At 51.2% G+C, this 24503-nt stretch overlaps 9 protein-coding genes across 9 annotated transcripts; 5 read left to right on the top strand and 4 right to left on the bottom strand.

The window, feature by feature from the left end:
- Positions 1–8: 8 nt before the first annotated feature.
- Positions 9–1991, top strand: BO70DRAFT_386182 (3-deoxy-7-phosphoheptulonate synthase; the record flags this gene model as incomplete). The annotated part of the gene is made up of 4 exons (XM_025545806.1): positions 9–23; positions 392–446; positions 530–1435; positions 1493–1991. 4 exons carry the CDS (start codon positions 9–11, stop codon positions 1660–1662), a joined length of 1146 nt encoding a protein of 381 aa, XP_025401143.1. The 3' UTR covers positions 1663–1991.
- Positions 1992–2056: 65 nt separating this feature from the next.
- On the top strand, positions 2057–3169 carry BO70DRAFT_360631 (EXPERA domain-containing protein). Its single transcript, XM_025542830.1, has 3 exons — positions 2057–2332; positions 2491–2889; positions 3016–3169. Exons 1-3 carry the CDS (start codon positions 2128–2130, stop codon positions 3159–3161), a joined length of 750 nt encoding a protein of 249 aa, XP_025401142.1. The 5' UTR covers positions 2057–2127; the 3' UTR covers positions 3162–3169.
- A 177-nt stretch (positions 3170–3346) lies between these two features.
- On the bottom strand, positions 3347–6729 carry BO70DRAFT_311837 (putative DUF221 domain protein). The gene is made up of 4 exons (XM_025540199.1): positions 6287–6729; positions 6064–6228; positions 4825–5995; positions 3347–4769 (listed from the first exon to the last, which is right to left on the bottom strand). The coding sequence occupies exons 1-4, from the start codon at positions 6455–6457 to the stop codon at positions 3766–3768; spliced, it is 2511 nt and encodes an 836-aa protein (XP_025401141.1). The 5' UTR covers positions 6458–6729; the 3' UTR covers positions 3347–3765.
- A 148-nt stretch (positions 6730–6877) lies between these two features.
- On the bottom strand, positions 6878–12025 carry BO70DRAFT_360629 (putative glycogen debranching enzyme Gdb1). The gene is made up of 3 exons (XM_025542829.1): positions 11564–12025; positions 7187–11510; positions 6878–7100 (listed from the first exon to the last, which is right to left on the bottom strand). Exons 1-3 carry the CDS (start codon positions 11779–11781, stop codon positions 7026–7028), a joined length of 4617 nt encoding a protein of 1538 aa, XP_025401140.1. The 5' UTR covers positions 11782–12025; the 3' UTR covers positions 6878–7025.
- Positions 12026–12607: 582 nt separating this feature from the next.
- Positions 12608–13976, bottom strand: BO70DRAFT_394921 (glycerol-3-phosphate dehydrogenase family protein; the record flags this gene model as incomplete). Its single annotated transcript, XM_025546496.1, has 3 exons — positions 12608–12663; positions 12720–13852; positions 13915–13976. The coding sequence occupies 3 exons, from the start codon at positions 13974–13976 to the stop codon at positions 12608–12610; spliced, it is 1251 nt and encodes a 416-aa protein (XP_025401139.1).
- A 544-nt stretch (positions 13977–14520) lies between these two features.
- Positions 14521–15527, top strand: BO70DRAFT_213490 (FAM207/SLX9 family protein). The gene is made up of 2 exons (XM_025538664.1): positions 14521–14823; positions 14896–15527. The coding sequence occupies exons 1-2, from the start codon at positions 14821–14823 to the stop codon at positions 15415–15417; spliced, it is 525 nt and encodes a 174-aa protein (XP_025401138.1). The 5' UTR covers positions 14521–14820; the 3' UTR covers positions 15418–15527.
- Positions 15528–16026: 499 nt separating this feature from the next.
- BO70DRAFT_213466 (putative ATP-dependent Clp protease) lies at positions 16027–18370 on the top strand. Its single transcript, XM_025538663.1, has 2 exons — positions 16027–16699; positions 16765–18370. The coding sequence occupies exons 1-2, from the start codon at positions 16255–16257 to the stop codon at positions 18168–18170; spliced, it is 1851 nt and encodes a 616-aa protein (XP_025401137.1). The 5' UTR covers positions 16027–16254; the 3' UTR covers positions 18171–18370.
- Positions 18371–22162, bottom strand: BO70DRAFT_213446 (putative Chromo domain protein Chp1p). Its single transcript, XM_025538662.1, has 4 exons — positions 20597–22162; positions 19611–20534; positions 19222–19553; positions 18371–19150 (listed from the first exon to the last, which is right to left on the bottom strand). The coding sequence occupies exons 1-4, from the start codon at positions 21995–21997 to the stop codon at positions 18571–18573; spliced, it is 3237 nt and encodes a 1078-aa protein (XP_025401136.1). The 5' UTR covers positions 21998–22162; the 3' UTR covers positions 18371–18570.
- Positions 22163–22553: 391 nt separating this feature from the next.
- Positions 22554–24035, top strand: BO70DRAFT_360625 (Rab family GTPase). The gene is made up of 6 exons (XM_025542828.1): positions 22554–22574; positions 22715–22832; positions 22902–22914; positions 23022–23411; positions 23482–23562; positions 23627–24035. The coding sequence occupies exons 2-6, from the start codon at positions 22812–22814 to the stop codon at positions 23755–23757; spliced, it is 636 nt and encodes a 211-aa protein (XP_025401135.1). The 5' UTR covers positions 22554–22574; positions 22715–22811; the 3' UTR covers positions 23758–24035.
- The last annotated feature ends 468 nt before the right edge of the window (positions 24036–24503 follow it).

The following is a 24503-nucleotide window of genomic DNA, read 5'->3' as shown; positions in this document are numbered from 1 at the left end:
GGGTGAGGATGACTCGACGGCCAGTGTGTGACTGCAAGGGGCCGGAAGGTAAAATCCATGGGGGGAAAATAACAGAAAAAAAAACAAGAAATAAAGGCCTTGCTTCATTCACGTTCAAGTGCAACCAACAGGACGCGATTGAATATACCTCCTCCTTCAGCTAACCCTGCATCAGATCAGACTTGGAGCATCCTTCCCTTGCATCAAGGTGTGTTTACTTTACTATTTATACTGTTAGCCTGCTGGTGATCTTCCTCACCCGTCGGGCATACTATCTACCTATCTCTCCCACCTCTATCACCAACCCCGCCTTCAACCACAACCATGTCCGTGAGTCATCCCACCTTCCCTCCTTCGCCTTGAGCGTATTCTCACTCCCTCTCTTCCTCAGTTCTTCATTGAAAACCCCAATGTCGGGGACAACTCCTCCCTGGAAGACTCGAGAAGTGAGTGTGCCCCGGGATCCGCCCCGCGTTACCAATCGTGCGTTGCCCTCACACTAACGTCTAATCCTCTCGACCGTCCCCAGTTCGTGGATACAACCCTCTCACACCCCCCAACCTCCTCCAACATGAAATCGCCATGACGGAGAAATCCCGGCAAACGGTCATGGAAGGCCGTGACGAGGCCATTGCCATCGTCCAGGGCACGGATTCCGACCGTCGCCGTTTGCTGGTCGTCATCGGTCCCTGCTCCATCCATGACCCCGAAATGGCCCTCGAATACTGCGACCGCCTTCTGAAGATGAAGGAGAAATACAAGGATGAGCTGCTGATTGTGATGCGCTCCTACCTGGAGAAGCCCCGCACCACCGTCGGCTGGAAGGGCCTCATCAATGACCCCGACATCGACAACAGCTTCAAGATCAATAAGGGTCTGCGGACTTCCCGCCAACTCTTCGTTGACCTGACCAACAAGGGCATGCCAATTGCCAGCGAGATGCTGGATACTATATCCCCGCAGTTCCTTGCCGACTGTCTCTCGGTCGGAGCGGTTGGTGCTCGCACAACTGAGTCGCAGGTCCACCGCGAGTTGGCTTCGGGTCTCTCCTTCCCTGTCGGATTCAAAAACGGCACGGACGGTTCCCTGGAGGTAGCTGTGGATGCCATTGGCTCCGTCAAGCACCCCCACCACTTCCTTTCGGTCACCAAGCCCGGCGTTGCCGCCATTGTTGGCACTGTGGGCAACCCCGACTGCTTCGTCATCCTTCGTGGCGGAAAGAAGGGCCCCAACTACGATGCGCAGAGCATCACTGAAGCCAAGGCCAAGCTTAATGCGCAGGGCATGCCCCCACGTCTTATGGTTGACTGCAGCCACGGCAACTCGCAGAAGAACCACAAGAACCAGCCCAAGGTGGCGGCTGTTCTCGCCGAACAGATCGCGGCCGGTGAAACCGCAATCATGGGTGTTATGATTGAGAGCAATATCAACGAGGGTAAAGCTTACTGTTCATCCAACATTTTTGATCTTCCGTCGCTTACATTGTCCACAGGCAGCCAGAAGGTCCCCCCGGAGGGCAAGGCCGGTCTCAAGTACGGCGTCAGTATCACCGATGCGTGCATCCACTGGGAGGATACTGAGCTTGTGCTCGAGAACCTTGCACAAGCTGTGATCTCCCGGAGGGAGAAGTTGGCTGTCAACGGAAGTGGTGCTTCTAACTGAGCTGCAGCAGAGGGCTCTTTTCAATCTTATTTATGAGGTTAAGCACAACTTACGTCAGACATACCTCTTCTCAACGCACGGCTAAAAATGGATTCATGGGTTCTTTGAGCGGTTGTCACTTTGGATCAAAAGTCGATGTCTATTTTGGCTGCGATACATGGCTGTTGCAGTCGGATAAATTTAATTCTGGCGTTGAACGGCAGCCACATTGAACATTGTGCCCGTCATAGTTTGCACGAAATTGAATAGCGAGATATAGATGATGATGTTGCCTTGCATATCATGTAGCCCTAATCTCATGATCCGACTCGGGACGAGGATTGGCCGAGCCCCTAGATCCTTCGCGCGGTGGTTAATCCAGAGCCATTAGCATTATCAAAACAAATCCATCACAGCCTCCTTGATAGTATAAAGTCCCCAACCATCCCCCACCATGCGACCGGACCAGATAAACCGACTCTCACCATGGCCTCGACCACAGCGCATCCGTATTACCCCCCGGGGATCGAGATTGCCGGCTATGTTGCCAACACATACGACGCGTGGACGCTCGTTGCGATCTTCGCGGCTGGCTGCGCCGTGATATTCTCTATCACCTCCTTAGCGGTGCTGAAAGCCCGGCCACAAACCCCCCGGGGCGATCTATACACCATCCTCTGGTTTGTCCTCTGTACGTCTCTCCCAATCCCAACCCCAATTCCCAGTCAACCCACCCCCCACCTATTTCCTCCAAAAAAAAAAAAAAAAAAAAAAAACAGTCGAAAAAAGCAAGAGAGAAAATCCAACTAACACACACCCTCCCCAATTCCCTCTCCCTTAAAAAAACAGGCGGCTTCATCCACTTCATCTTCGAAGGCTACTACACGCTCAATTACACGCGCATGGGCCGCCTAACCACCATCTTCGGCCAACTCTGGAAAGAATACTCCCTCTCGGACTCGCGCTACCTCTTCCCCGACGCCTTCGTCCTGAGCATGGAAACCATCACCGCGTTCTGCTGGGGCCCGCTCTCCTTCCTGCTTCCCTACCTGATCACCACCGACCACCACCTCCGGTATCCCCTCCAGGGCGTCGTCTCGCTGGGCCAACTCTACGGCGACGTGTTGTATTATGCGACGGCCGGGTTCGACGAGAGGGTGTTTGGGCGCAGTTATTCCCGCCCCGAAGCGTCGTATTTCTGGGGTTATTTTGTCTTCTGTAATGCGTTTTGGATTGTTGTGCCGGCTTGTGAGTTTACCTTTCTTTCTTTCTTTCTTTCTTTCCTTTTTTCTCCCCTTGAGGGGTTCGTTTTCGTTTTCTGTTTCTTATGGGGGGGGGAAGGGGCCGTTTGGCTAATGCGTGTTGGGTGGATAGGGCTGCTTTGGGAGAGTATTGTGGTTTCTGGGCGGGCGCATGCGGCGTTGAAAGAGAAGGAGAACGAGAAGGAGAAGGGTAAGGGGAAGACGAAGAAGGTGGTTCGGATTGCGACCGGAGGGAGGGAGAGGAAGAAGAAGGCGTGAGCTTGTACTAGTGGCGGGGATGGGGGTGGGGGGTTTGTATACATATGGGGTATGGGGTAGAGATAGAGATAGACCATCCTGTTTGCCGGTGAAACGGTATATAGACAATGCACATTAATAGATTAATATAGCCGACGCTGGAGGTCTTCACACTGCCGACTCTTCACAGGAGACACAGTTGCCTAGAAAGGGGAGGTTGCATTTCTCTTCTTGTAATTACTACACAATGATGTGTTTGTACATGCAGATTATGCTCATCGATGACGAAAATGAAGACCTCGGTATGGAAGGTCTGGTATCAGTAAACGAGAGAACGAGAACGAAAAGCATCCGAGTCGGGCCTCGGCAACATACACATATAGCAGTCCGCCTGGAAATGTAACTCATAACATTGGCTCCTACAAGACAGTGAGAGCCCAACGTGAACGTGGCCATCTCTATGACATCAAAGGCATAGCATCGTAGATCATGACGGGGAAAAGGAACACATGACAGCAGTGATTATTATAAAAGGGTTATAGATCTATGTGCAGTGAGTGAAAACGATTGACTGGGTGGCGGAGATGGAATGGACCCTCATGGTGTCAGGGGGCGGCGGCCGTCTTCAGACGGGTTCGATAACCCCGTTATTTCGGTGCTCATGGTCTCCGAGATCTCTTTGGATGTCTGGGATCATGCTGCGCCCGGGAAGCCAGGCGTCGTGGAGAGGCAAGATCAAGCTTGGATTGACATATTTCTTCAGTCTCAGGCCCAGTTCTTGCCCACCGATTCGAATCGGAAAAGAGTCGCGCTCGAGGCCGGATGGGGGAGAAAAGGTTGACGATGGCGAAGGCGAGATATCTCCTCCCCCAGGCCTCTCGCGATCAATGCTTTTTAACGCAATGAACTTCATCAACGGCTCGTAGCTCCGTGCGAAAAAGTAGCTGAACCACACCGTTGCCATCAGAAGAGGCACGAGAAGCAAGGAGCGTGTAATCGCCCGGCGCAACGCCAAAACACCGATCATTGCCAGTTGAAAGACCATCAAGCCCACGAGGATCCGGCTGCAAATCATCGGCCATGCTCGTCCTGTGGAGTGCTGCTGATGATCCATAGCATACAAAAGCTGATACTTGTAGATGAACTTGCCGATAGTGAAGTACACCAGTCCAAAGAGGCATATCAGCCACGAGCTAGGGAAAACACTATACACGACGCAGATGATGAGACTGAGGACTGTCTGCGGGATCGAATATCCGTAGCTGAAAGTAGGAGGCGTGGACAGCTCGGCATAGTCTCGCGGCGTTTTGGCAGCGATGAAGTTGATAGGGTACATTGCTACACTCCCAAACTCCAGTAGTCGGAACGGGAACAGCCCAATTCCTTGAAGACACAGGAAGTTGATATAGAACGGCGCGAAGTTCTCCAATGTTTTAGCCAATGCAAACGCAATGGTTGTCGCGTCTTTGAACGCATCCCGGAGGTTCTCCCAGAACCCGTAGAATGTGGTCGCGGTTCCAAACACAGTGAACACAAGGAAGAGGTTGAAAAAGGAGAAAAAGAAAGTCTTCGAAATGACCGATAACTCAATATCGCCCCGAGACATCATTCCTTGCTGATTGGAGAGCCCTATATATAGATCAGCACACTGCTCGAACACGATCTTATCCTAGGCAGTACCTACAGTTATAAAGATATGGGACTGCAACCGTCAACAGCGAGAGGACCAAGGTCGGCAAACCGGTCTGAACAAGTGATTTTGCCAGCGGGTTCCGAGCCAGTGCGTCAGCCAGTTGAGGAAACACTTTGTGGAGCGTTTCAATTTCAAGCAGATACGCCACGGGAATCAAAAGCACCGACCAGAATACAGTCAAGAAGCCAATGACCCCGGTGATGGACCAAGATTGCATCATCCGTCTCGAGCGTGGAATGTATGTATTTTTCCACACAACATCCGCTGGGGCTGGAGCCAGTCTCGCAAGTAGTTGCATGGGATGAGGATCGAGAATGGCCTGCACGACCATTTGCGATGCAGCGATTGACTCCATTGTGACAAAAGCAACCTCAGTAGGGGGGTACTCCTTTTGACGAGCAACTTGAATTTGCTCGTCCAGCCGGCGCAGCTTCTCCTCATAATAGTCTATCGCATCGACAGTCCTGTATCGTAGCTTGAAACGTCCATACCACAGGCGAACTGTAGGCCGCTCGTGAGCATAGTCCGCGACGTGGTCCCGTCCACTCTCGGAAAGAAGCTGGATTCGCTCGCTATCCTCGTCTGAAACAATGCTGGAGCCACGTGGCTGCTGGTGTAGCAATGGCAGCCTGTTTCCACTTGCCTTGACTCGTTTGTATCCTAGATGCTTGGTCCAAGCCCATTCTAGGTTTCGTAGAAGTTGTAGTCGTTCGTCGATCAGATGGTCCAGTTCACGCCAGTCACGACAAAGCGTCACGCTCTCTACCTTTCCAATTTGGAGACCTTCCATGAACTCCTTGATATTCTCCTCCGAACCCATATCTGGAGGAATGCCAGACAAACGAATAGTTCGGTCAGTGGTGCTCGTCTGGCTTCCAAGATATTTCTGTCTTGTGCGAATCACCTTATTCGTGTCTTGAATAAGCATGTAGACGGCTAGTCCGGTAAAAATGTATGTAAAAATGACATACATCCATAAGTAATTTGGATCCGGTATAAACTTTTTCTTGTCTTTTTCCCCGTCGAGAGTCTCATCATCGTCATCCCAACCGGGGACCCCGGATTTACCGGTGTTCTTGTAGTGCATCGGCAGGATTATAACCAAGGCGAAGAAGAAGATTGTGGAGAGGAACCGAATCGCAAATCTCAGAAATGTCAGGAACTATAGCATCCAGTCAGTGTCAGACAGTGCTCCACTCTAAGTTTGAACAGGGTGATTCCATAACGTACGACGAAGGCATCCAGACCCGCAGATTCCAGAACTTGTTCATCAGTGATTCGGTATAGCACAGGTATCCATCCGAAGAAGCTATCGGGGAGTTCTGGCAATTGTGAAGCTGCGCAGCGTTGTCGTCTCCGGGCGGCATACAGTTCTGTCCACTTCGGTCGCAAAACCTACACGAGGAACATCGTCAGAGCGCTGAAGTAGTCCTTGAAGGGAGTCAAAGCATACACAGAATGAGAAGAATGCACTCAGCCCGATTGTCAAACTGATCACCAGTTGTGTGTACAGATCGCGGCCCCTCGTTTGGTCTTCCCATCTTGGCTCATGAACGTCAATGGGGCTCTCTATCACGGATGCAACAGTCAGCATAGCTGCTGCTGCGGATTCCGTGAGAGACATGGCTCTCCAGAGGCAGCTATTCGGCGCTGGGTTGTGGTAGTTGGTGTCCGGCTTGTCTATGCATATGGGGACGCGGAGCTTTCGTGCGGCGGACGGGATGCGCAGGTGAAAAACAACTGACGTCAGGGGGCAAGACCACGCAGTCAACGGAATCGCGAGTCCTGAAGGGAGGGTTGCTTTGTCGAGATAAAGAAGGGTGGAAAATCAGGCGACACCAGTACAAGCGGTCTACACCGCAGTCTCTGCACTAGGAACGGGCAGACTGGACCGTGTCGGGCATCGTTGTAAAGTCATGTTGACGAAGCCAAACTCAAAAGTACCTAGTTGGCGATGCGTTGTGCGCACAGCTGACTCATCTGTCAATTATGCCGCGCGTCGTACGATCCATCCGCCTTATCCGCCTCCACGAGAACATATATCCGCAGAGAATATGAAACAGTTCCATTATTAGTATGTATCTAAAGTGTATGCTAGCCAGGGCGTGTACACCGCATCGATCATGACAATGCCCAATGTGCATGTTGTTCCGTCTGGTAGGAGCCCTATGTATCCCAATGAACGCCATATCTTACTCCTGGGAATGCTTTGATGCGTCGTAATACAAGTCGAGCAAACATCCCGCGGACCATGCTTGTGTAGGCGACTACGAGTATTGCTCATGTTAGACAAATGATATCGCAGTTATGACCGATGCCATCAAAATCAAGGGGATGGGGTATGGAAACGTACGGAGTCTGCACAGTATGCACCGCTCTTATTTGTTAGCTCTGTAAGACCCTTCCAGGGACTTTCCCTCAGGGCCCGTTTGCAACCTTCCAAACGCCGAGTCACTTGCTGGTAAGCCTCTGTTCGTTCTGCCGGTGTTGTCCTGCGAGCGAGATCGAAGTGCAGGAATGCGCGAAGGAAGTATCCACGCTGCCAAACCCACTCAGGGCCCTGGTGGTAGTTTCTGCCTTTGGAAGTTGCGAAATCGGTTGAATCTTCCGAGTTGTTGTAATCAGGGCGGTAATTAAGGTCGGATGGGTCAAGGGTAGCCATGCCGACCGGACCAGCTAAAACTTCGTCTGCAAGAGCAAGGGCTGCGAGGGCTTTGGATGCGGTAAATAGGCCGGGCGAGACAGTCATGGCGATGGGGAAATTGGACCGAAGCTGGTAGTCTTCGTACGGTTTGCCGGACTTGTAGAGATCCTTGTAGATCCCTCGTCTGTTCACAATGCTGGCATCTACATCATGTTGAGCGTCCTCATTCGGATGCGTAGGAACATGGTAGCAGCGCTCGAAGTTTTCCTTTATCTTTGCCGCCCAGTCCTTGAACGTGATCGATTCTCCGCCTCCAATTTCGACTCCGTCATGTATGTAAAGCCCGTCTTCATGTAGATTTGCAACCCAGACCAGGGCACTATAGAGAAGCCCAGTAATCTCGATGGCAGCTCCATCTCGCGGTGTCCCAGGCACGCCTTTATTTCCGGCTTTAGGACTTTCGCCCATTTTGTCTTGCCATGTCCCGCAATTGGACTGACTGCCACCGAAGATGAATCCGGTGTCCCAATCAACTTTGACATCAATTTGGAAACCCTCCGGCTTCATTTGCATGTCAAGATCGGTTCCCGCATTATACTCTCTGAAGGACAGCCCCTGAGCATGTCGTTGGAATACCTCTTGGATTATCTCGGAAATCGTTGAATATTGTGAGTAAGCTCTTGGGTCATCGAACGGGAACCATGTATCGTCGTAGGGGAGAAACCGTCTCGGGACCTGTTGTTTGAGAAGTTCAATACCATCCGGGGCCATCACGGTGTAATCCTGGATAGATTGCAACAAAAACCATACAGAATCCCGAGAATTGTAGCGCGGGAGTTTTCCGCTGCCCAGGAGATTCGGGATCATGCCGTGTTTGAGAACACTGGCGAAGGCACTTATATGTTCCTTTGCATCATCGAATCGGCCTGTACACAGCAGAAGGCCCCTGAGCGAAATGAAAACGTCCCGACCCCAGCATCTCGCCCAGTCGGTCGCAAAGTGCGGCAGGCCAGCAGCAAGACTTGGTACTTTCTTCGTAGGCCATAGAGACGCGGAATTCACGTATCCGGTCTGTTGAACACTGACCATTCCAAGTTGGTGAATAAATTCTTGGCCTTTCTGTATATGGGGTCCCAAAAGTTGGACCCCTCGTTTCCAGGCAGAATTATAAGCAACCTGAAGAATGATAGCAAAATAGCGTGGCAAAAGAAAGCTCGGCAGGTCGCGGACTGCTTGGAATTTCTCCCGTAGCCATGTAGCTGAAGTGCCCACAGCAGTTTGCCCTTCTCGTTGTCCCAACTTTTCTAGGCGTCCAAGAATGAAGTCTAGTGCCCACTGGCCGTTCCGCAAATGCTCGCACAGTGGATGTCCTAGTTGGTTGTACTTGATGATGTTCTCCAGCACGCTCCACCACCCTTGGAGACCGGCATAAACCAACGGACCATGGTTGGGGATGTTGTAAACCCCGTCCTGGCCGTTACTCGAGTCTCTTTCTTCTGCTTCGCAACGGTAAAGTACAAAGTTCAAATCAATCAAGCTCAGGCTTGAGAAGGCATCGTCAACTCCTTGGGTGATATGATCGTCGAGTCCAGTTGCATGCTCGGCGCTTGGCATGGAGGTTTCAAACAAAGCAATAGACCCGGCGACTAATGCTTCCGTAACAGAGATAATGGTATCATTGCCACTCTGCTCGATATTTGTACCTTCAATGGCGTGGACCCTGCTTGGAAGTCCACGTAGGGAGGACTTGTCCGCTAGTACTTGGTCTTTCGTGGCTTCACTTGCATCAACCTCCAAAAGCCAGGTTCCGATGTGCCTGGCACGCGTACCAACGAGTTGAGTAGGTGCTAACAAAGCTTTGCTATCATGTCCGGGAAATGATGTGTGTGCTATCAGAAAAACCCCTTTTCGTGTTCTCGGATGTACTCTGTGGACAGTGATATACTCCCCGTCGTGGTGAATGTGGGTCTCATCGTATCCTTCAACACCCATCATGGTATGAAGTTCATTTAGTAGTTTTTTGATGCCGCCTATCCCTCCCTCCAGCGTGTGTAATCCAACAGTAGAGGATTCGGAAAAGTTTGAGAAATACAACCGCTGCTCATGAACAAGGTCAACAAGTTTAGGGTATATTTCATCATAGCCGATAACACTCCCGACAGCTGAAGCGCACATGGCCACCAGAGCGGCATTGGGCAGCGTGTCTTGTGCGGTCCTCTTTTGGGCTGGCATTTCATTGTCATGAGTACAATCCATGAACAACGCCTGGACTGGAGTAGGACGAATGTGAGAAACCTTTTCTTTGCCGGAGTCAATACCAGAAGAGGCTATCGCATGGCTACTACCCGACGAAGGCAAGTCAAGATCAAAACTGCCAATAGGACGGCCTCCGTGACGATGAACGAGACGGCTCAGCTCTCCAGTACTCCAGGCTTGCATGGCTTCACGAATAAGTGCATTGATACCAAGACGTTTAACGAAAATGTAGTCAGCCTCCTCGGAGCCAGTGAAGAGCTCCGCGAAAACAGTGAGGTTGGGTCGAACTTTTCGCGCCTCGTCTAACAAGTATTCGGCAACTACCAATGGTGTCGAGTGGCAATTATCGATGCGGAAACCGGAGAAGTATTTGGCCATGAGTTTAGTATAGCTGGTCATAAATTCCCACAGAAATGGGTTGTCGTCGCAGCAGGTACCGTACCGCAGCTTTACGCAGTCACCCCAGACAATTACCTCACGACGTAGATAGGCCCTGGATTCAGGGCCAGCATTGTCACGCAGGGCATCAGCATTCCAGATCCAGCCATTGTTGACTAGTGCTAGGGCTTTTTTGTCGTGCTTTTTGGTGACATCATTTAGAGGGAGCCGCGTGAAGTATGTTTCAATAAAAGGACTCTCTTCTGTGATGGGTCCGAGCTTGGGTCCGTGGTCGTCAATCCGAAGGTATTTGATCCGATTGAAAACCTGATCTATGATTTCTGAAACGTCCGCATCATATTCTTTGTAGAACGGAAGATTAACCTCGTCCAGGATTTTTGATATAGACTGTTCGGCTGCAGTTGTGTCAGAGGGAGAACCGTAGGGTCCCAAAAGTGCAGTCAGGACGGCTGCACCGAATTGGGGGTCAATCGCTCTACTGAACCTGCCCAACACTTGCTTTGATGTTGGAATGGCTTGGTCGCGGAGGAATGCCGCTTGTTGCTTTAAAGGCCAATTTTTGTAATCTTGGAGACGAAACTGTGACCATTGATCGCTTGTGAGGTCTGCAGCATCCGACGTTTTCCACTGGTCGATTATTTTCTGTGTGTCGGCTCTCACATCGACAACATAGAACTCCCACAGTCTGATACCAGCAATAGTCTGTTCTCGCATAGCGCCCATCACAGTGACCAAGTCGTCGACCGTTTTGAATTCAGTGGGTAGGCCTAGTGTTTGAAGATCCCGTCCAAACTTCAGTAACGCTGTGTCCAGCTCGAGCGCTGCCTCGAGCCATGGAGCAGTCTCAACACTATAGCCAGCCTCCGGGTGCTCTTCGAGCCACTTGCTATTGTGAGCAGTGTGGTTCCACACAACATCCGTAAGCGATAGGAGACCATATTCATTCTCCATCTTTGCGATCAAGCTAGCTACATCCTCTTCGCCGTTGGGAAACGCAGCATCGTCAAATTGAAGCTGGTCAAAGATACTGTAGGGCGAGTTGGAAGCACCACGTTTCATCAAGGGCGTGAAGTGAACCATGTTATAGTTGCGCTGGCTAATGCCATTAAGATGTTTATCCCAGTCCGTCGGATATTGACCCATAAATTTAGAGATAATCGAGAAGATTGACAGTGCATTAAGTGGCAGGTCCCGACCACGAAGAGTCAACCGCGGTGCGACGTCGATGTAATGCGTCGGAGTCCTTGTCGGCTCTGGCGTAGGAACCGATAGTATTGAGAACGCGGGAAGTGGGGAGAACGTCACATAGAAGGCGAAGGATCCCGGAGAGATGATGGGGACATCAATCTGGATGTTCTTGTTGAAGTCCGGGGATAAACTATTCGTGTCAGTAATTCACTCGCCCAAATCATGGTCTTCCATTGCTCATACCTAAAGCTTTCAAAGGCGGACCGATCAAAAGGCTTTCCCTCTTTGGGGATGTTGACCCACAGATGCCCGTCCCTGCAGATTGAACTGCTCCCTTCTATGACGAAACGAAGGAGATAGGGCGGGTCGGAGGGAGGAGGAAGGTAGAGATACCCTCCTGGAACATCCGGAGACCCATCGTCCTTCAGAGGCAACAGATAAACCTGTTGCGGAGAAGCCATTGGGTATTGAAACGAATTCCTGGTCTGCCAAGTGTCTCGTAGAAGAGCTTCGCTCGGGTTAGAAGGCAGGTTCTTTCTTGACGGTGGTGAGTCTGGCGGGTCCTGAGAGGTTGTCGGCCAGACCGACCAAGCAACGAGAGCGATGAAGGAACCAAAGTGTTTTTTTTTTTTGAGAGAGACCCGACAAGCACCCCAGAGAAGTCGCGAATCGAGGCGGGTTTAAAAAAGAATTGGGTGAGAAAGCTAGGAAGCCCAAGCCTTAAGCAAGTTTTCCTGTTCCTGGGCGTCCAGGCAACCCCGCGGGAACACTGACATCATGAAAGCACCCGGGCGTTTGCTGGCGGCGGGGAAAGCCCCAAGCCCCCAACAGGCCCGGGCTGGAACTCGGGCCTCTCCGGCGTCTCCGCACGTATCCAACCGGGTATCTTTCAGTACGGCGAAGATTCATGGCACTGGGGAAAAGAAAGGGGAAATATCAAGACATTTCCGTATCATTGTGGTCTATAGTTATTGGTCTATGTGCATGAGACATCTGAACAAAAGCATACCTGCCGACAGGCCCAAAAGATCGGCATCCCAAATACACGGTACATCTAGGGAGTGAGAGATATGGAGGCAGAGGAGAAACAAAAGAGGGGTATGCATGGTTCTCGGCCCTCTTCACAGTCGGGCGCTCAAAACAGCCTGGCTGGTGCCACCGCTAGTCACCCGCCCGGTTCCCAAGTACGCGTTCGAGTCCGGCTTTCTGTTAGGAAGGAAAAGGAACAATTCCCCATGAATTAACAACCCGTACGTAGACAGAAGGGAACAAATCATCAGGTCCAATTTACCGCTCAATGTATGAAGGAATGTCTTCCACCGACATGGTACCCTGAAGAACACCTGCGAATGGTCAGCAAATCAGCCTGATCAGGCCTGCGCAGATCAGAAGCACTCACGGTAAACTGCAGTAAGCAAGGGGAACTCCTCCTCAAGGCCTTGGTTCTTCAAGAAGCTGTTCACTTCCACAGCAGTCAGCGTGCCTTGCAGCTTTTGGCCGTTGAGTTCCGTTTCCTCGACTTTCTCGATCGGTTGCTTTCTCTCAATGCTGAGCTTCGCGCATCGGAAGTTACGGCCACCACTGCAACTGGTGATCAGGTCGGCGACACCTGCACTCTCCTCGGTGAACGTCCGAGTGTTAATGGTGGCACTGAAAAATTGTTCACCGAACTTGACCATCTCCAGGAGGCCAACCCGCATGATGGCTGCCTTAGCGTTATCACCCCATCCCATGCCATCGACCCAGCCGGCGGCAAGAGCGACCACGTTCTTGAGGGCACCTCCAAGGGAAACACCCGCAACATCGTTAACCACGCGAATGTGGAAATACGGGCGATGGAAGAGCGACTTCAGCACAGCGTGGTCAACAGGAGGGTAGTCGGATGGTAAAGCTTGCAGCTTAACTCGTGAAAACTGGCCCGAAACGTCCTTGTGTTCGAATTGGACAAGGTTCTCGGTTGACGAGGATGGGGAGCGATTGGGGGAGGGGGCCTTGGAATCCATGTGTGGAGGGTCATAGGCAATGCTTGACTCCGACCATTTCTCTTGAGCAACCTCGCTGGCGATGTTTGCGCCGGACAGGGCTCCGCAATAGATACCAAGGATCTTTCCAATGGTTTCAGAGAAAAGGCTAATTCCCTCTTCGTTCACGTCAACCCCCTTGATGCAGGATATGCCCCGCGCATATGGTAGAATCTTTCCTTTGATCTGTTCACAGGTCTTAATGATGAACTGATGGGGAAGGTTGAAGACAAGAATGGTACTGTCTTGAACTGCATCCACCAGCGACGGATTGGCATGCAAATTGGTCGGAAGATTTATCCCCGGCAGGTACTTAACATTTTCATGGGTCTGGTTTATCACTTCCGTCAAGTTCTGCGGGCCCTGGCAAAGGGGCAACGATGGGTCATAGTGGCGAGACGTTTTTGAGATTTCAACTTTCTCCTCGAAAACCCACATCTCTACCTTCTCCTCGAAAATGCCAGGATTGCTGGCAGCATTTTCAGCCACTATTTTCGCGATGGCGGTGCCCCTGTACGTCCATCAGTATATTGGAATTCGACAATCTGTCTGGGAAAACCATCGTGCGCATACCAGTTTCCCGAGCCCACCACGGTAACCTTGTGTTTGCGCTGGTACGGAGCAAGAGAACCCATTGTTGCGTGCTTGTTGGCAGAATTGCTCGAGATATGTGAAATGCGCGGAAAGGGACGAATTGCAACGGAGGCTTGAGGCCTAGGTGTTATTGAATGTGGTAGGCGCGAGGAGGATTCCCGAATTAATGGAGTAGAAAGGAGGAAATGGGGGTTCCGGGGCCGAGGTAGAGTAGTCGCGGATGTCCTTAGGCTGAGAAGGCAAGGCCGGCAAGATGAAAGGTAAGCTGGAGACAGCATCCACATGCAAGCCCGCAAATTAGGTGGCAACCTTCTTGAACCAGAGTCAGCGCGGTGGTTCCCTGATGTAACTGCCAGGCAAATGCAAGATAAAAAGGCGGGCCAGATACCCGTGAATGTGGATCACTTCCTTCCGAAAAAAAATTGGACCAGGAGGAGGGGAAAGACTCTGATGGAAAGATGACGATCGGATTTCCTTGGGGCCTGGGAACTATTTCGGCCTAGACCGGACTAGTGCTTTGTTGGTCTCCACCGTTGGGGTTCTTATCTGGCTTGGGAGCTTGGAGTGGGAGCAGCAAAGAACCGAACGCGATTGAATGCCAACGTCAGAGCGTGAGCCGTGAGACGGTGAGACAAATCCGGAGGTATTGATTCACTGAATGGCGGGACCCTGCGCAGGGCCTGGGCTAAGATAGAATCCGTCCATTCGGTGAGGCGTGGTCACCTGGGCGGTGAGCCAGGGGCGTTCCTCTCCGGAGCCGGACACATTGCCACTAGCCCGTGTTGGCACTAGCGCTGCAAAACTATCGGCAGCAACGAAGATTCATTATCGTGAGCACATGCCAGTCTTTTCGGCCTTTCTGGAGAAGGACCGGCGCAAAGCAATATGGTACGTTTTCCTGCCTTTTCACATGCTCATGGAAATCCACCCCCTTATCATGCCATCTGATTTTTCGAACAGGCTCCAATCAGAAAGCGAACTTCCACGAGTAAACCCGCGAGTGGCCGAGGGGCTTTGGCATCGACCAAAGCCAGCCTCTTCGATGATGACTTTCGCACTACCAAGAAAGACAAGCGCTTGATCAAGCATGCCAGCTTCATGTCCAAAATCGAAAAAAACTCACAGAAGTCCACTAAGCGCCGACGTGCCTCGAAGAAACTCGCTGCCAATCTTGACTCGTTGGCCGATGCCCTCCCGGACGCCGACGGTGAAGTGAACGATCCCAGCAAGCAAGTGAACATCATCAAGCAAAAGACCTTGCAGCATAAACCAGGTGCTATGAAGCGCAGGGAGAAGCTGGAGAAGGTAGAACGGGACCGGTTCGGAAGGAACATGGCACAGCTGTCGAGCATGGAGGCAACGGCGCCAGCCAACACGGACTCGAATACCGATGCAGGCACAGCCTCTAACAGATGGGCGGCTTTGCGCAGCTTTATATCTCAGACAATGGAGCAGCAACCCGCGTTCAAAACCAACAAGTAGTGTGATGCGAGCCTTGAACTATGAGTATCTCGAGGGCAGTCCGCTCACTCACCTCGTTCTCCGAGGCGCAGTCATGGCCAATCGACATTGACCTTTTTTTGCGATCGATGCGTGGCTAAAGTCATTATCTCCAAGTCCCCAACCGCTCGGCTTCCCGGGCTTTTGCTTCTCGAATGCCCCCATTTTCGAGAGAGATCGCCCCCAAACAATGCCATAGCGCTACAAAGATTCAAGGAGATCAACCCGTGCCATTTGGATAAAGATGCTGGGGACCGAAGGGCTTTCTTCTCGGTGGAAATAGACGACACTGCTCAATTGCTCGGGACTACTTGTACGATACCACCCGCGGAGTCTTGCGTTTGTCGCGCTAAAAGAGGGCATATGGAGCAAAGATAGCGATCATAGAAATTCAAGCGATTGGAAGACACTCAACGTTGTCATGATTTCAGGCTTTTTCTTTCGGTAGGTTGCTCCGAACACCGAAAATAAAACTAGCATTGTAGGATGATCGGAGCTGCAAGGACTGCCAGCATTGCTTCATAGTTGGAGGGTCATCTTTACTATCTACAGTACGGAGTACCTGGACCTACGGAGTAGATAGTCCTAATGTTAGCATTTCCGGACCACGTCACCCGCGGGTACCGTCGGTTGGCAAGCATCACGTGCTGCGGGGAAAGCTATCGATTGATTTGATTGTATTGCATCTTATCTGCTGCCATCTGCTGAAAGCTTCAACGCTCTCTTGGCTTTTCTTCCTTGTGGATTCATCTGCTCTTTGGATCTTTCTGTCGCCACACTTCGCATCTGCGTCTCCTCTAGTTACTCTCGTGCTTGGCCATGCTGCGGTTGCCTGTGCAGGCCCGAGGCGCCCTCGGGGCGCACCGCAACTCCCTCCTCCGCTATCGGCATGCGCCGAAGCCGCAAGTTCAACCTGTACGCTGTGGATTCGCCAGCTCGTCCACCACTTTCCCTACCTTCTCTCAATTCGATCGATCAGACTTCACAAACCAACCGTGGACAGGCAGTTATGAGCCGGGACTCCCAACAGCTGGACCGCTGGGGTCAACTCCGGCATTCGGAGCACCCCGGGTTACCCCCAGAACATTGAAGCAGTACCTGGACCAGTTCGTCGTTGGGCAGGATCGCGCAAAGAAAATACTCAGCGTCGCTGTATTTAATCACTACCAACGGGTACAGGAGCTTCAACGGCGTGAGGAGGAAACCGCAGAGAGGCTGGCCAAACGTGCGCGTCGAGAAGCGATCGAACACCACCCGGTTGAAGGTACGTTATCTGTACTCTCTTTCCCCCCAGACATTCCGATTTGAACTATGCTAAGAACTGACTAGATGAATTCCCAGGCCAACAACAAACTGTTCGTCTACCTCCCGAGGCGGACCCGTTATCACCTGCGTCAGCACAACCCGAATTTGAGGATTCGTCGCCCTTGGAATTAGAGAAGTCCAACATCCTTCTATTAGGACCGTCCGGCGTTGGCAAGACGCTGATGGCCAAGACGCTCGCGAGGATATTATCCGTACCATTTACCATTTCAGATTGCACCCCGTTCACGCAGGCTGGCTACATTGGGGAAGATGCAGAAGTATGCGTTCACAGGCTTCTAGCTGCTGCCAACTATGACGTCGAGCAGGCGGAGCGTGGTATCATTGTCCTGGATGAAGTGGACAAGATCGCCGCAGCAAAGGTCAGCCATGGGAAGGATGTCAGCGGTGAAGGGGTGCAGCAAGCTCTCCTCAAACTCATCGAAGGCACGACAGTGCAAGTTCAGGCGAAACAAGAGAGAAACGCGCCTCGCGTCAGCAGTCCGCCCAACAATTTTCCATCCAACAGCCCCCTTGGAAACTCCCCGTTCACCCCCAGCGGCGGGAACCCGCCTCAAAAAGGCGAGGTTTATAACGTGCGAACGGACAATATCCTCTTTATTTTCTCCGGTGCCTTCGTCGGATTGCACAAAGTCATCATGGACAGGATATCGCGCGGCTCCATAGGATTCGGGCAGCCCGTCCGAAGTTCATCAACCATCAGCGAGCGATCCAAAGCATCTGGCTCTGCAAGTAATCAGCCAATTCCCATACTTCCGGGCTCCGAGGAAGAGGCACTGTACAAGAAGCATCTCCCATTCTTCGCCTCAGCCTCTAGCGGGACCCCAGATGGCGAACCAACGTACTTCAACGCTTTGGACCTTCTCAACCCCACTGACCTACAGAACTACGGCTTCATTCCCGAACTCGTAGGTCGAGTCCCGGTCACCGCTGCCCTATCCGCTTTAACCACGCCGCTACTGGTTCGGATTCTCACAGAACCCCGCAACTCGCTCCTAGCCCAATACATCACGCTATTCTCCCTCTCAGGTATTGAGATATGTTTCACCACTCCAGCCTTGCACAAAATTGCCGCCAACGCCTTCACAATGGGCACGGGGGCTCGTGCCCTCCGAACTGAACTAGAAACCATTCTCAGCGACGCCATGTTCGAAACCCCAGGCTCCAGCGTGAAGTTCGTCCTCGTGACCGAATCCGTCGCGGAGCGTAAAGAAAAGCCTATCTATCTAGCGCGCGGCCAGGGCGGACGATTCCACTCTCTCATCGCAGCGGAGGAAAGCAAGTGGGAGGAAAAGGTACGACGCGAAAAGGCGGATAAGGGCAAAGAGAAGAAGACGAAGTCGCAGTTCTCAGATGAATTTCCCCCGATTTCTAGTTTCAGGGAATACCGTACCCGAGCGGCTGGGTCCTAAAACTCCGATATTCTGTAAATTTGGATGATGTCCTTTGCATTGCTCGCTTCTCTTTCTTGTCTGTGTCACGTTAAGCGATTAGTTCAATAGCTGGTTGTACTGGCGTTTATGAGTCAATGTTTGGTTTGTTTGGGCTTTAAATGCTTTTTATCATTACTACCTTGAGAGTTGAGCGTCATCGTCAATATCATGGATAAGTGGCTATTGTTTGGATATCATAATTCACGAGTGCGAGTGTAATACTGCTTAATCACGCCGAGTGACCCATTGCAGAATGATCATGCACTCGAGTATAAGGAGCAATGGAATCTGCTACTGTGTGAATCCCACCAGATATTGATCGGGTAGAAACATGTCTTGAGCGAAAACTAGATACATTGATCATGAAGTGCATTTCCTCTCAATTGTATGGTTCGGGGTATGCAGACGATGCAGAGCCAGGTAGTCGACCAAGCCTGGAACCACCCATATCAATGGACCAGGGTACACCAGGAGCAGGAGCTCTCGGCGTACGAGGTGTAAAAGTGGCCGGTTGAACCTTTGGTTCTCCGGTAGTCTTGCTTGGTTTAGCAGTAGAAGGCACTGTCAGCTTTGCCCAGTAAAGTTTGTAGTCAACCTTAAATCCTTTCATGAAATCCTTCGCGCCCCACTTGATCTCAATGTGCTGCCATGCCTCCCACCTAGGGTGAGGCTTCATTCGAGTCAGGACGACGAACCGCCGATACCGGTGGCGATTAACCAGGCCCCAGCCAGCGAAGAATTCGATCAGATGGTCGGTATTTCTTTGTTCTTGGCTCAGACCTCTAGGTATATCAGGGTTGTCATCTTCTGTACGGGAGCCATAGTTGGGAAGTGACGGTGGGGAGATAACATTGCTTTCGAAGTAGTCGTCAGTTGAGCCGGTTAATGCCTCGCCAGACGGAGTGTCGTAAGCAGGAGCAGTACACAGTTGCAGGATGAGGCGGTACATAGTTAGCCAACTAAAAGCAGAATGACTGGTTAGATATATTCAATCTTGAACCAAGTGGTTGTAATTGGGGGAACAACGTACATCCCCTGCTTCAACTCATCAGCTGGCTCTGGCTGTTTCAGGACCCAATCCAGAACACCAGGACGAAACATTATCTTCCAGTTCCCTGGGAACTTCTTTCTTGCCCAGTCATTAAACCATGCGAGAATGATTATGGTGCTTTCCGGTTCCTGGGTCATGAAATCTTCGGTTATCATCAAAACCCCGCCATGTGGAAAGATGCGCTGGAAGTGTAAAGGGTGGTCAGCATAGTCAAGGGGCTTTTCCAACGAAAAGCTCCAAAAGTTGAATGGTTTGCTGATGATGGACTTGAAGAAAGGCAGTGTGTGAAAATCGACAAAGCTCTCGTGGAACTGCTTAGATGTCAGCTTCATAATGCTAGATATGGTCTGTCAAATGGAAGGGCATACAAGAACGACCCCGACAGCAACAGTTCGTGCGAATTTTTCCCAGTCGTCTGATTGGTAGCAGGTATAAATGACAGGATTTCGTGCTTTAAGAAATGCTTGGAGAGGTAAGAACTCATGGGGGGGTACCGAATCCTGGGGGATCATAAGATAGAATGCCTCCGCTACCACCACCTTATCCACTGAGTTCACTTTAACTAGTTCTTCATAAGAGATCCCAAATTTAGACTGGAAAATGCCTTTCAGGTCAGCCGTAGCTAAAGCAGACATCGCCTGCTGTTCGCCCAATGCCGGACCTGAACCTTGTTGACTGATCTCCATTAGCTCACTTGGGTTCTCAAAGCCGTTTTGAGATCGTGGATTGTTGCTGAGTGGGGCTGGATCTGTGTTGCTGAGGGGGACTAAATCCGTGGGGCCAGGTGAGACTGGGCCCGTGGGTTCCTGTAAAGGCTCCTGTGAAGGTTCATGCTTCACTGTAAAAGATGGGGAATCTTTGTGTAACACTGACTCTTCAACAGATGGAATTGACATTGGAGTACCTTCACAAAAGCTATCATTCCCTTTGTCAGGCTCTTCCAGATGTGCTCTCACAGATACTTCAGATCTCCTAGAGGCTAAGATCTGGCTGTTAATCTCCAAAATATCATGATGAAGTTCACGAGTTCCGAAGGAATTCCTGACAACAAGCAAAAGGGAAGCATCCGAAGGTGCTCTGGAGTCATTATTCAGAGATCTGAGATCACTTGAGTTGGGTGAGTAAGCGAGTAACACATTTTGTGACCATTTGTCAGGGTTGAATATTGCCATCAGATTCCCTCGCTCTAGTTCTCGTGCCATGTTAAAGAGCACCGGCTCTGTATCATTGTACCCTTCAATCCAACCACAACAAAATGTGCGATTTACTAAAAGTGGCCTTTTTCTAAGAACCTATTTTTATTGACATCAGCAGCTGAGATTCACCTAAATGCTTCAGAAGGGCATTTACTTACCCTGTCACAGAGAGCCTGATAAGTATCAAAATTACACGTATGTTGAAACCACACCTCGATCCGAGGGCCGCTCTTGTATTGGAGAATTTTTTGGATAGACATTAGCGAAAGTCCACAGAGCCTAGCCGCACCGATCGGTTTCCTGTCTGGTCCGTAAAACATGTGAATCAATACCTCGCCCGGATTGCAAAAACGACCAGCTAACCATTTGGCAGCGGGGCCCGGTTCTCTAAAGGGAATATCGGGGGTATCGTTGTCTCTTCTCGATTCATCATCCTGGATAGGCTGGTTGTGGCTTCTTTGAGAAGACTCTGGCATTGCTGATTGTCTAGGTCCACGAGGAGCAGACCTCGGAGGTTTTTCGCGCGATGTACCCATACCAATGTGAGAGAAATACTTATTGGTCGGGCTCTGTTGCGGGCTTTGAATTGGTTCTTTATCATTAGGTGGGTTGACACGATGAATACTAGACTTCATTGGAGGCTGGTCCCGGCTTGACCCATGCCCCTGATCAGGTAGGTCGTAGCCTTCACCAGCGGGGCCTGGATTCATGGATTGGCTATGTCCAAGAATGGTACATGGATTAGCTGAATGGTGTGGGATATCAGTGCCCGCCTGAGAAACCCTTCGGCTCATTCCTCCATCACAGGGTGGGTCGGTATGGGGGCCAGGTTGTTTGGGGAGTAATGGGGTTCTAGGTGGCCCTTCAGACGGTGTAAAAAGCTCCAGTTGATTGATGTCAGGGGCAGGCTCTCTGGATTTGGCTTTCTCATGTTTCCGCCTGGTTGATAGATGGGAAAACCATTTCGTTGTCTCCGGGCTGCTCTTAGGGCGCGGCGTAGCTGGAAGTTTCTGGCCACTTCCAAACGGGACCAGAGGATGTTTTGGTACAACAGGCTTCTTCATTGGTGCCGCTTGTTGATGTGATTGTTGTTGAGGACCGGACATGTGAGCAGACCTTGCTTTTGCAGTTACTTTGCCAGAAGGGCCATGACTTTGACCCGGTGATCTCCTCATTTCCATCTCAGTAATCTGTGCTGTTGGCAGGCCAAGCTTTTTCCTTTTGGCTTCTCTTCTGCGTTTTCTGTCCTTCCTATCTTCCTCGGATTTCGACCGCATCCGGTTCCATCTCGCTACGTCAAAAGCTTCACGCTCTCCTGAGCAAATTTCTGTTTGCTTCTGATCCCACTCAGCAATAGTGTCATTTGTAGTAAAGGAGGCCTCAGGCTCCCAGGTACACCTTGCTTCAGAGTAGTTGGCCCATTTTACCAGATACTTGATCCCATCGGGAAACCGATGCTGAGCTAGAATGGCCTCCACCTCGTACTCGGAGACCTGGGTGCTGACAACTGTCGAGGTGATGGAGATGTCATCATCATTGTCGTCTTGGCTCTCAGGCATTGCCGGGTCCAAGGGCAAGTCTACTAGCACAGTAGGTGACGAAGGTTGCTGCCGATGTGTGGAGCCCAAGGAATGCAAGGCGGAGCACTTCAGAGCCAGCCGGACGGATTGCCAAGCTCAAAGATGTCAGTTGGACTAGTTACAGCATTGCTCCCTTAGATCGCAGCACTGGAGGCTGTACAGAAATAAAAATCAATGCCGAGGAGTATTGGTTGGTGGCAAGCAACGCGACTGAACTGCGGAACAGACTTGTAAACTTGCCTGCAAGGTCACACAGGGTCTCCTTGATGAGATAGACAGATATATAGATAGCAGTGGACTTCGATTCGGATGTCCCCTGCTGGGTGCAGTTCCTGCAACAGGTCAATAATTGGGACAATAATAATGGGGACTGGAATCTGGAACCTGCCGCCGCAACAAACTGCCCCCACACGTGACCATGCGCTATACCCGATCAGCACGGCGACCGAGAGAGACGGGAATCGATCGGTAGGGGAGAAAGTCAGTCTGGATAACCTCCTATCTCCCTTCCCCGGTGCCTGCCCCCTCTTCTCCCCCCTTCCCTAAACCATACCCTGTGAGTGTCCTCCCATCCGCTGGTTTAAAGTCACCTTCGCTCGCTCTCCGGTCCTTTGGTTCCCCCCTCCAAATGCGTGATCCTGGGCTGACGAACGCCGCGCCCCTCCAAGAAGTGAGACTCACTGTTTGACTCTAAAGTGTCTACCTCGTCCCAGCTCAGCCACGTCAAATACCCTCCCAGGTCTCCAAATATTACGTGTAACAAACGCCAAGCAAGCTCTCACAATCACCCCTCATGGCTAACGACGAGTACGATGTGAGTGACCTATTCTGCCGGTGTCCACCCCTTTGCCAAGCGTGGTATAACTAATTGCCTACCTGGTAGTTTCTCTTCAAAGGTAGAGTTGCCAACCCCCCTCCTCTGCACCAAGACCACCCCGATCCTGGCCCCGGTCGTGTTTCTCCAGGTGCCCGACTAACCCGCGATGGCTTTTCTTTTAAACAGTTGTCCTGATCGGAGACTCCGGTGTTGGAAAGTCCAACCTGTTGAGTCGTTTCACCCGGAACGAGTTCAACCTGGACTCCAAGTCTACTATCGGCGTTGAGTTCGCTACCCGCTCGATCCAGGTCGATTCCAAGACGATCAAGGCGCAAATTTGGGATACTGCTGGTCAGGAACGTTACCGTGCCATCACCTCCGCGTACTACCGCGGTGCCGTCGGTGCTCTCCTCGTCTACGATATTAGCAAGCACCAGACCTACGACAACGTCAACCGGTGGTTGAAGGAACTCCGCGATCATGCCGATTCCAACATTGTCATAATGCTCGTCGGTAACAAGAGCGATTTGAGGCACCTACGGGCTGTGCCTACGGAAGAGGCCAAGCAGTTTGCAAGTACGTGGGGGCCTTTTGCCGACGCCCCTGTATGGAATACACTCGTTCGAGCCAGCTGACATAAAATCAGGCGAGAACAACCTCTCCTTCATCGAGACGTCCGCACTCGACGCCAGCAACGTTGAGCTTGCGTTCCAAAACATCCTCACAGGTCAGGCATGCCCATCGTTGGTTTAGGGCTGAGTACTTGTAATACTGACATCTTGTACTCGCAGAAATCTACCGCATCGTCTCCAGCAAGGCTCTGGATGGCGGCGACGCAGGCCAAACCGTCCTTGGCGATCGCCGTGATATGGTGAGGATTGACGAGTCAGAGGACCCGAAGACCAAGCAGGGATGCTGTTGAAAGGGCCAGCAGATCGGGGAATGTGTGACACGTCAGCCGCAACGATTTTTTATTTTTGTGATGTGATAATTGAACGGTCTTGAACTCTCTTTTTGTCTGTTACTTAGCCTCCTGGAGATGATACACAAGAGGGATGTTGTTAGGAATGGCACATGATGGGGTCATGGACATTATATGGCGGTGTTTGTTGGACATGGACATCACATTCTCCCCGGCACCTTATTCGCTTTGCCTTCATCTTCTCTCTCTCTCCCCCTTGTCTTTTTTTTTTTCATTTTGTCTATCTTCTCCTCCCTCCCCCCCTTCCCCCTTTTCTACTCTCTAACCTGATGAAATTGATTTTATTAACGTCTTTGCTGCGTCTTCTTACAACCCCTGTTGGCTGCTCAGGCTTCTCTTGGTTTTCCCCATCACTGGCGTCTATAGATAGTGGCCAAGGGTTTTCTGTTTCTGTTTGTAGGTGAACTGTTGCAGTTGAATATTATTGCGCCGAAAGAATAATAATACTAAAATGAAACCCCACTGCAATTGTCTGGGATTCTGGCCTCCTATGGGGAAGTGCGCCGCCCATTTACAGTAGCATTAATAATAACCTTAGGCCCACATTAAACACGGCGGGAGCCCCACGACGCCCAAGGGCTTTCCATCGTTATACGCGTCATTATTCCAGCTAGTAATCTGGTACGAGTACGGAGAAAGTAGTTTCTCCAGCCCGGAAGCTGGGAAGGTCAAGCGAGGTTTTCCGC

The sequence above is a fragment of the Aspergillus heteromorphus genome, assembly GCF_003184545.1.
Source record: "Aspergillus heteromorphus CBS 117.55 chromosome Unknown BO70scaffold_7, whole genome shotgun sequence".
Lineage (NCBI taxonomy): Eukaryota > Fungi > Ascomycota > Eurotiomycetes > Eurotiales > Aspergillaceae > Aspergillus > Aspergillus heteromorphus.
Note: the sequence above shows the minus strand (reverse complement) of the source record. Positions and strands in the feature narration are given on the sequence as shown.

What these genes read in the sequence shown, in the direction of transcription:
- BO70DRAFT_360631 (XM_025542830.1), top strand. Translation starts at nt 2,128, where the DNA reads ATGGCCTCGACCACAGCGCATCCGTATTACCCCCCGGGGATCGAGATT. An exon ending in CATCCTCTGGTTTGTCCTCT is followed by an intron (nt 2,333 to 2,490) that starts GTACGTCTCTCC and finishes TTAAAAAAACAG; the next exon opens with GCGGCTTCATCCACTTCATC. An exon ending in TTGGATTGTTGTGCCGGCTT is followed by an intron (nt 2,890 to 3,015) that starts GTGAGTTTACCT and finishes TTGGGTGGATAG; the next exon opens with GGCTGCTTTGGGAGAGTATT.
- BO70DRAFT_311837 (XM_025540199.1), bottom strand. Translation starts at nt 6,457, where the DNA reads ATGTCTCTCACGGAATCCGCAGCAGCAGCTATGCTGACTGTTGCATCC. An exon ending in GTGCATTCTTCTCATTCTGT is followed by an intron (nt 6,229 to 6,286) that starts GTATGCTTTGAC and finishes TTCCTCGTGTAG; the next exon opens with GTTTTGCGACCGAAGTGGAC. An exon ending in AGTCCCATATCTTTATAACT is followed by an intron (nt 4,770 to 4,824) that starts GTAGGTACTGCC and finishes ATCTATATATAG; the next exon opens with GGCTCTCCAATCAGCAAGGA.
- BO70DRAFT_360629 (XM_025542829.1), bottom strand. Translation starts at nt 11,781, where the DNA reads ATGGCTTCTCCGCAACAGGTTTATCTGTTGCCTCTGAAGGACGATGGG. An exon ending in TCCGCCTTTGAAAGCTTTAG is followed by an intron (nt 11,511 to 11,563) that starts GTATGAGCAATG and finishes TGACACGAATAG; the next exon opens with TTTATCCCCGGACTTCAACA. An exon ending in GTGCATACTGTGCAGACTCC is followed by an intron (nt 7,101 to 7,186) that starts GTACGTTTCCAT and finishes CAATACTCGTAG; the next exon opens with TCGCCTACACAAGCATGGTC.
- BO70DRAFT_213466 (XM_025538663.1), top strand. Translation starts at nt 16,255, where the DNA reads ATGCTGCGGTTGCCTGTGCAGGCCCGAGGCGCCCTCGGGGCGCACCGC. An exon ending in CGAACACCACCCGGTTGAAG is followed by an intron (nt 16,700 to 16,764) that starts GTACGTTATCTG and finishes AGAACTGACTAG; the next exon opens with ATGAATTCCCAGGCCAACAA.
- BO70DRAFT_213446 (XM_025538662.1), bottom strand. Translation starts at nt 21,997, where the DNA reads ATGCCTGAGAGCCAAGACGACAATGATGATGACATCTCCATCACCTCG. An exon ending in ATCAGGCTCTCTGTGACAGG is followed by an intron (nt 20,535 to 20,596) that starts GTAAGTAAATGC and finishes CAATAAAAATAG; the next exon opens with GTTCTTAGAAAAAGGCCACT. An exon ending in GATGAGTTGAAGCAGGGGAT is followed by an intron (nt 19,151 to 19,221) that starts GTACGTTGTTCC and finishes TTCTGCTTTTAG; the next exon opens with TTGGCTAACTATGTACCGCC.
- BO70DRAFT_360625 (XM_025542828.1), top strand. Translation starts at nt 22,812, where the DNA reads ATGGCTAACGACGAGTACGAT. An exon ending in AGAGGCCAAGCAGTTTGCAA is followed by an intron (nt 23,412 to 23,481) that starts GTACGTGGGGGC and finishes ACATAAAATCAG; the next exon opens with GCGAGAACAACCTCTCCTTC. An exon ending in GTTCCAAAACATCCTCACAG is followed by an intron (nt 23,563 to 23,626) that starts GTCAGGCATGCC and finishes TTGTACTCGCAG; the next exon opens with AAATCTACCGCATCGTCTCC.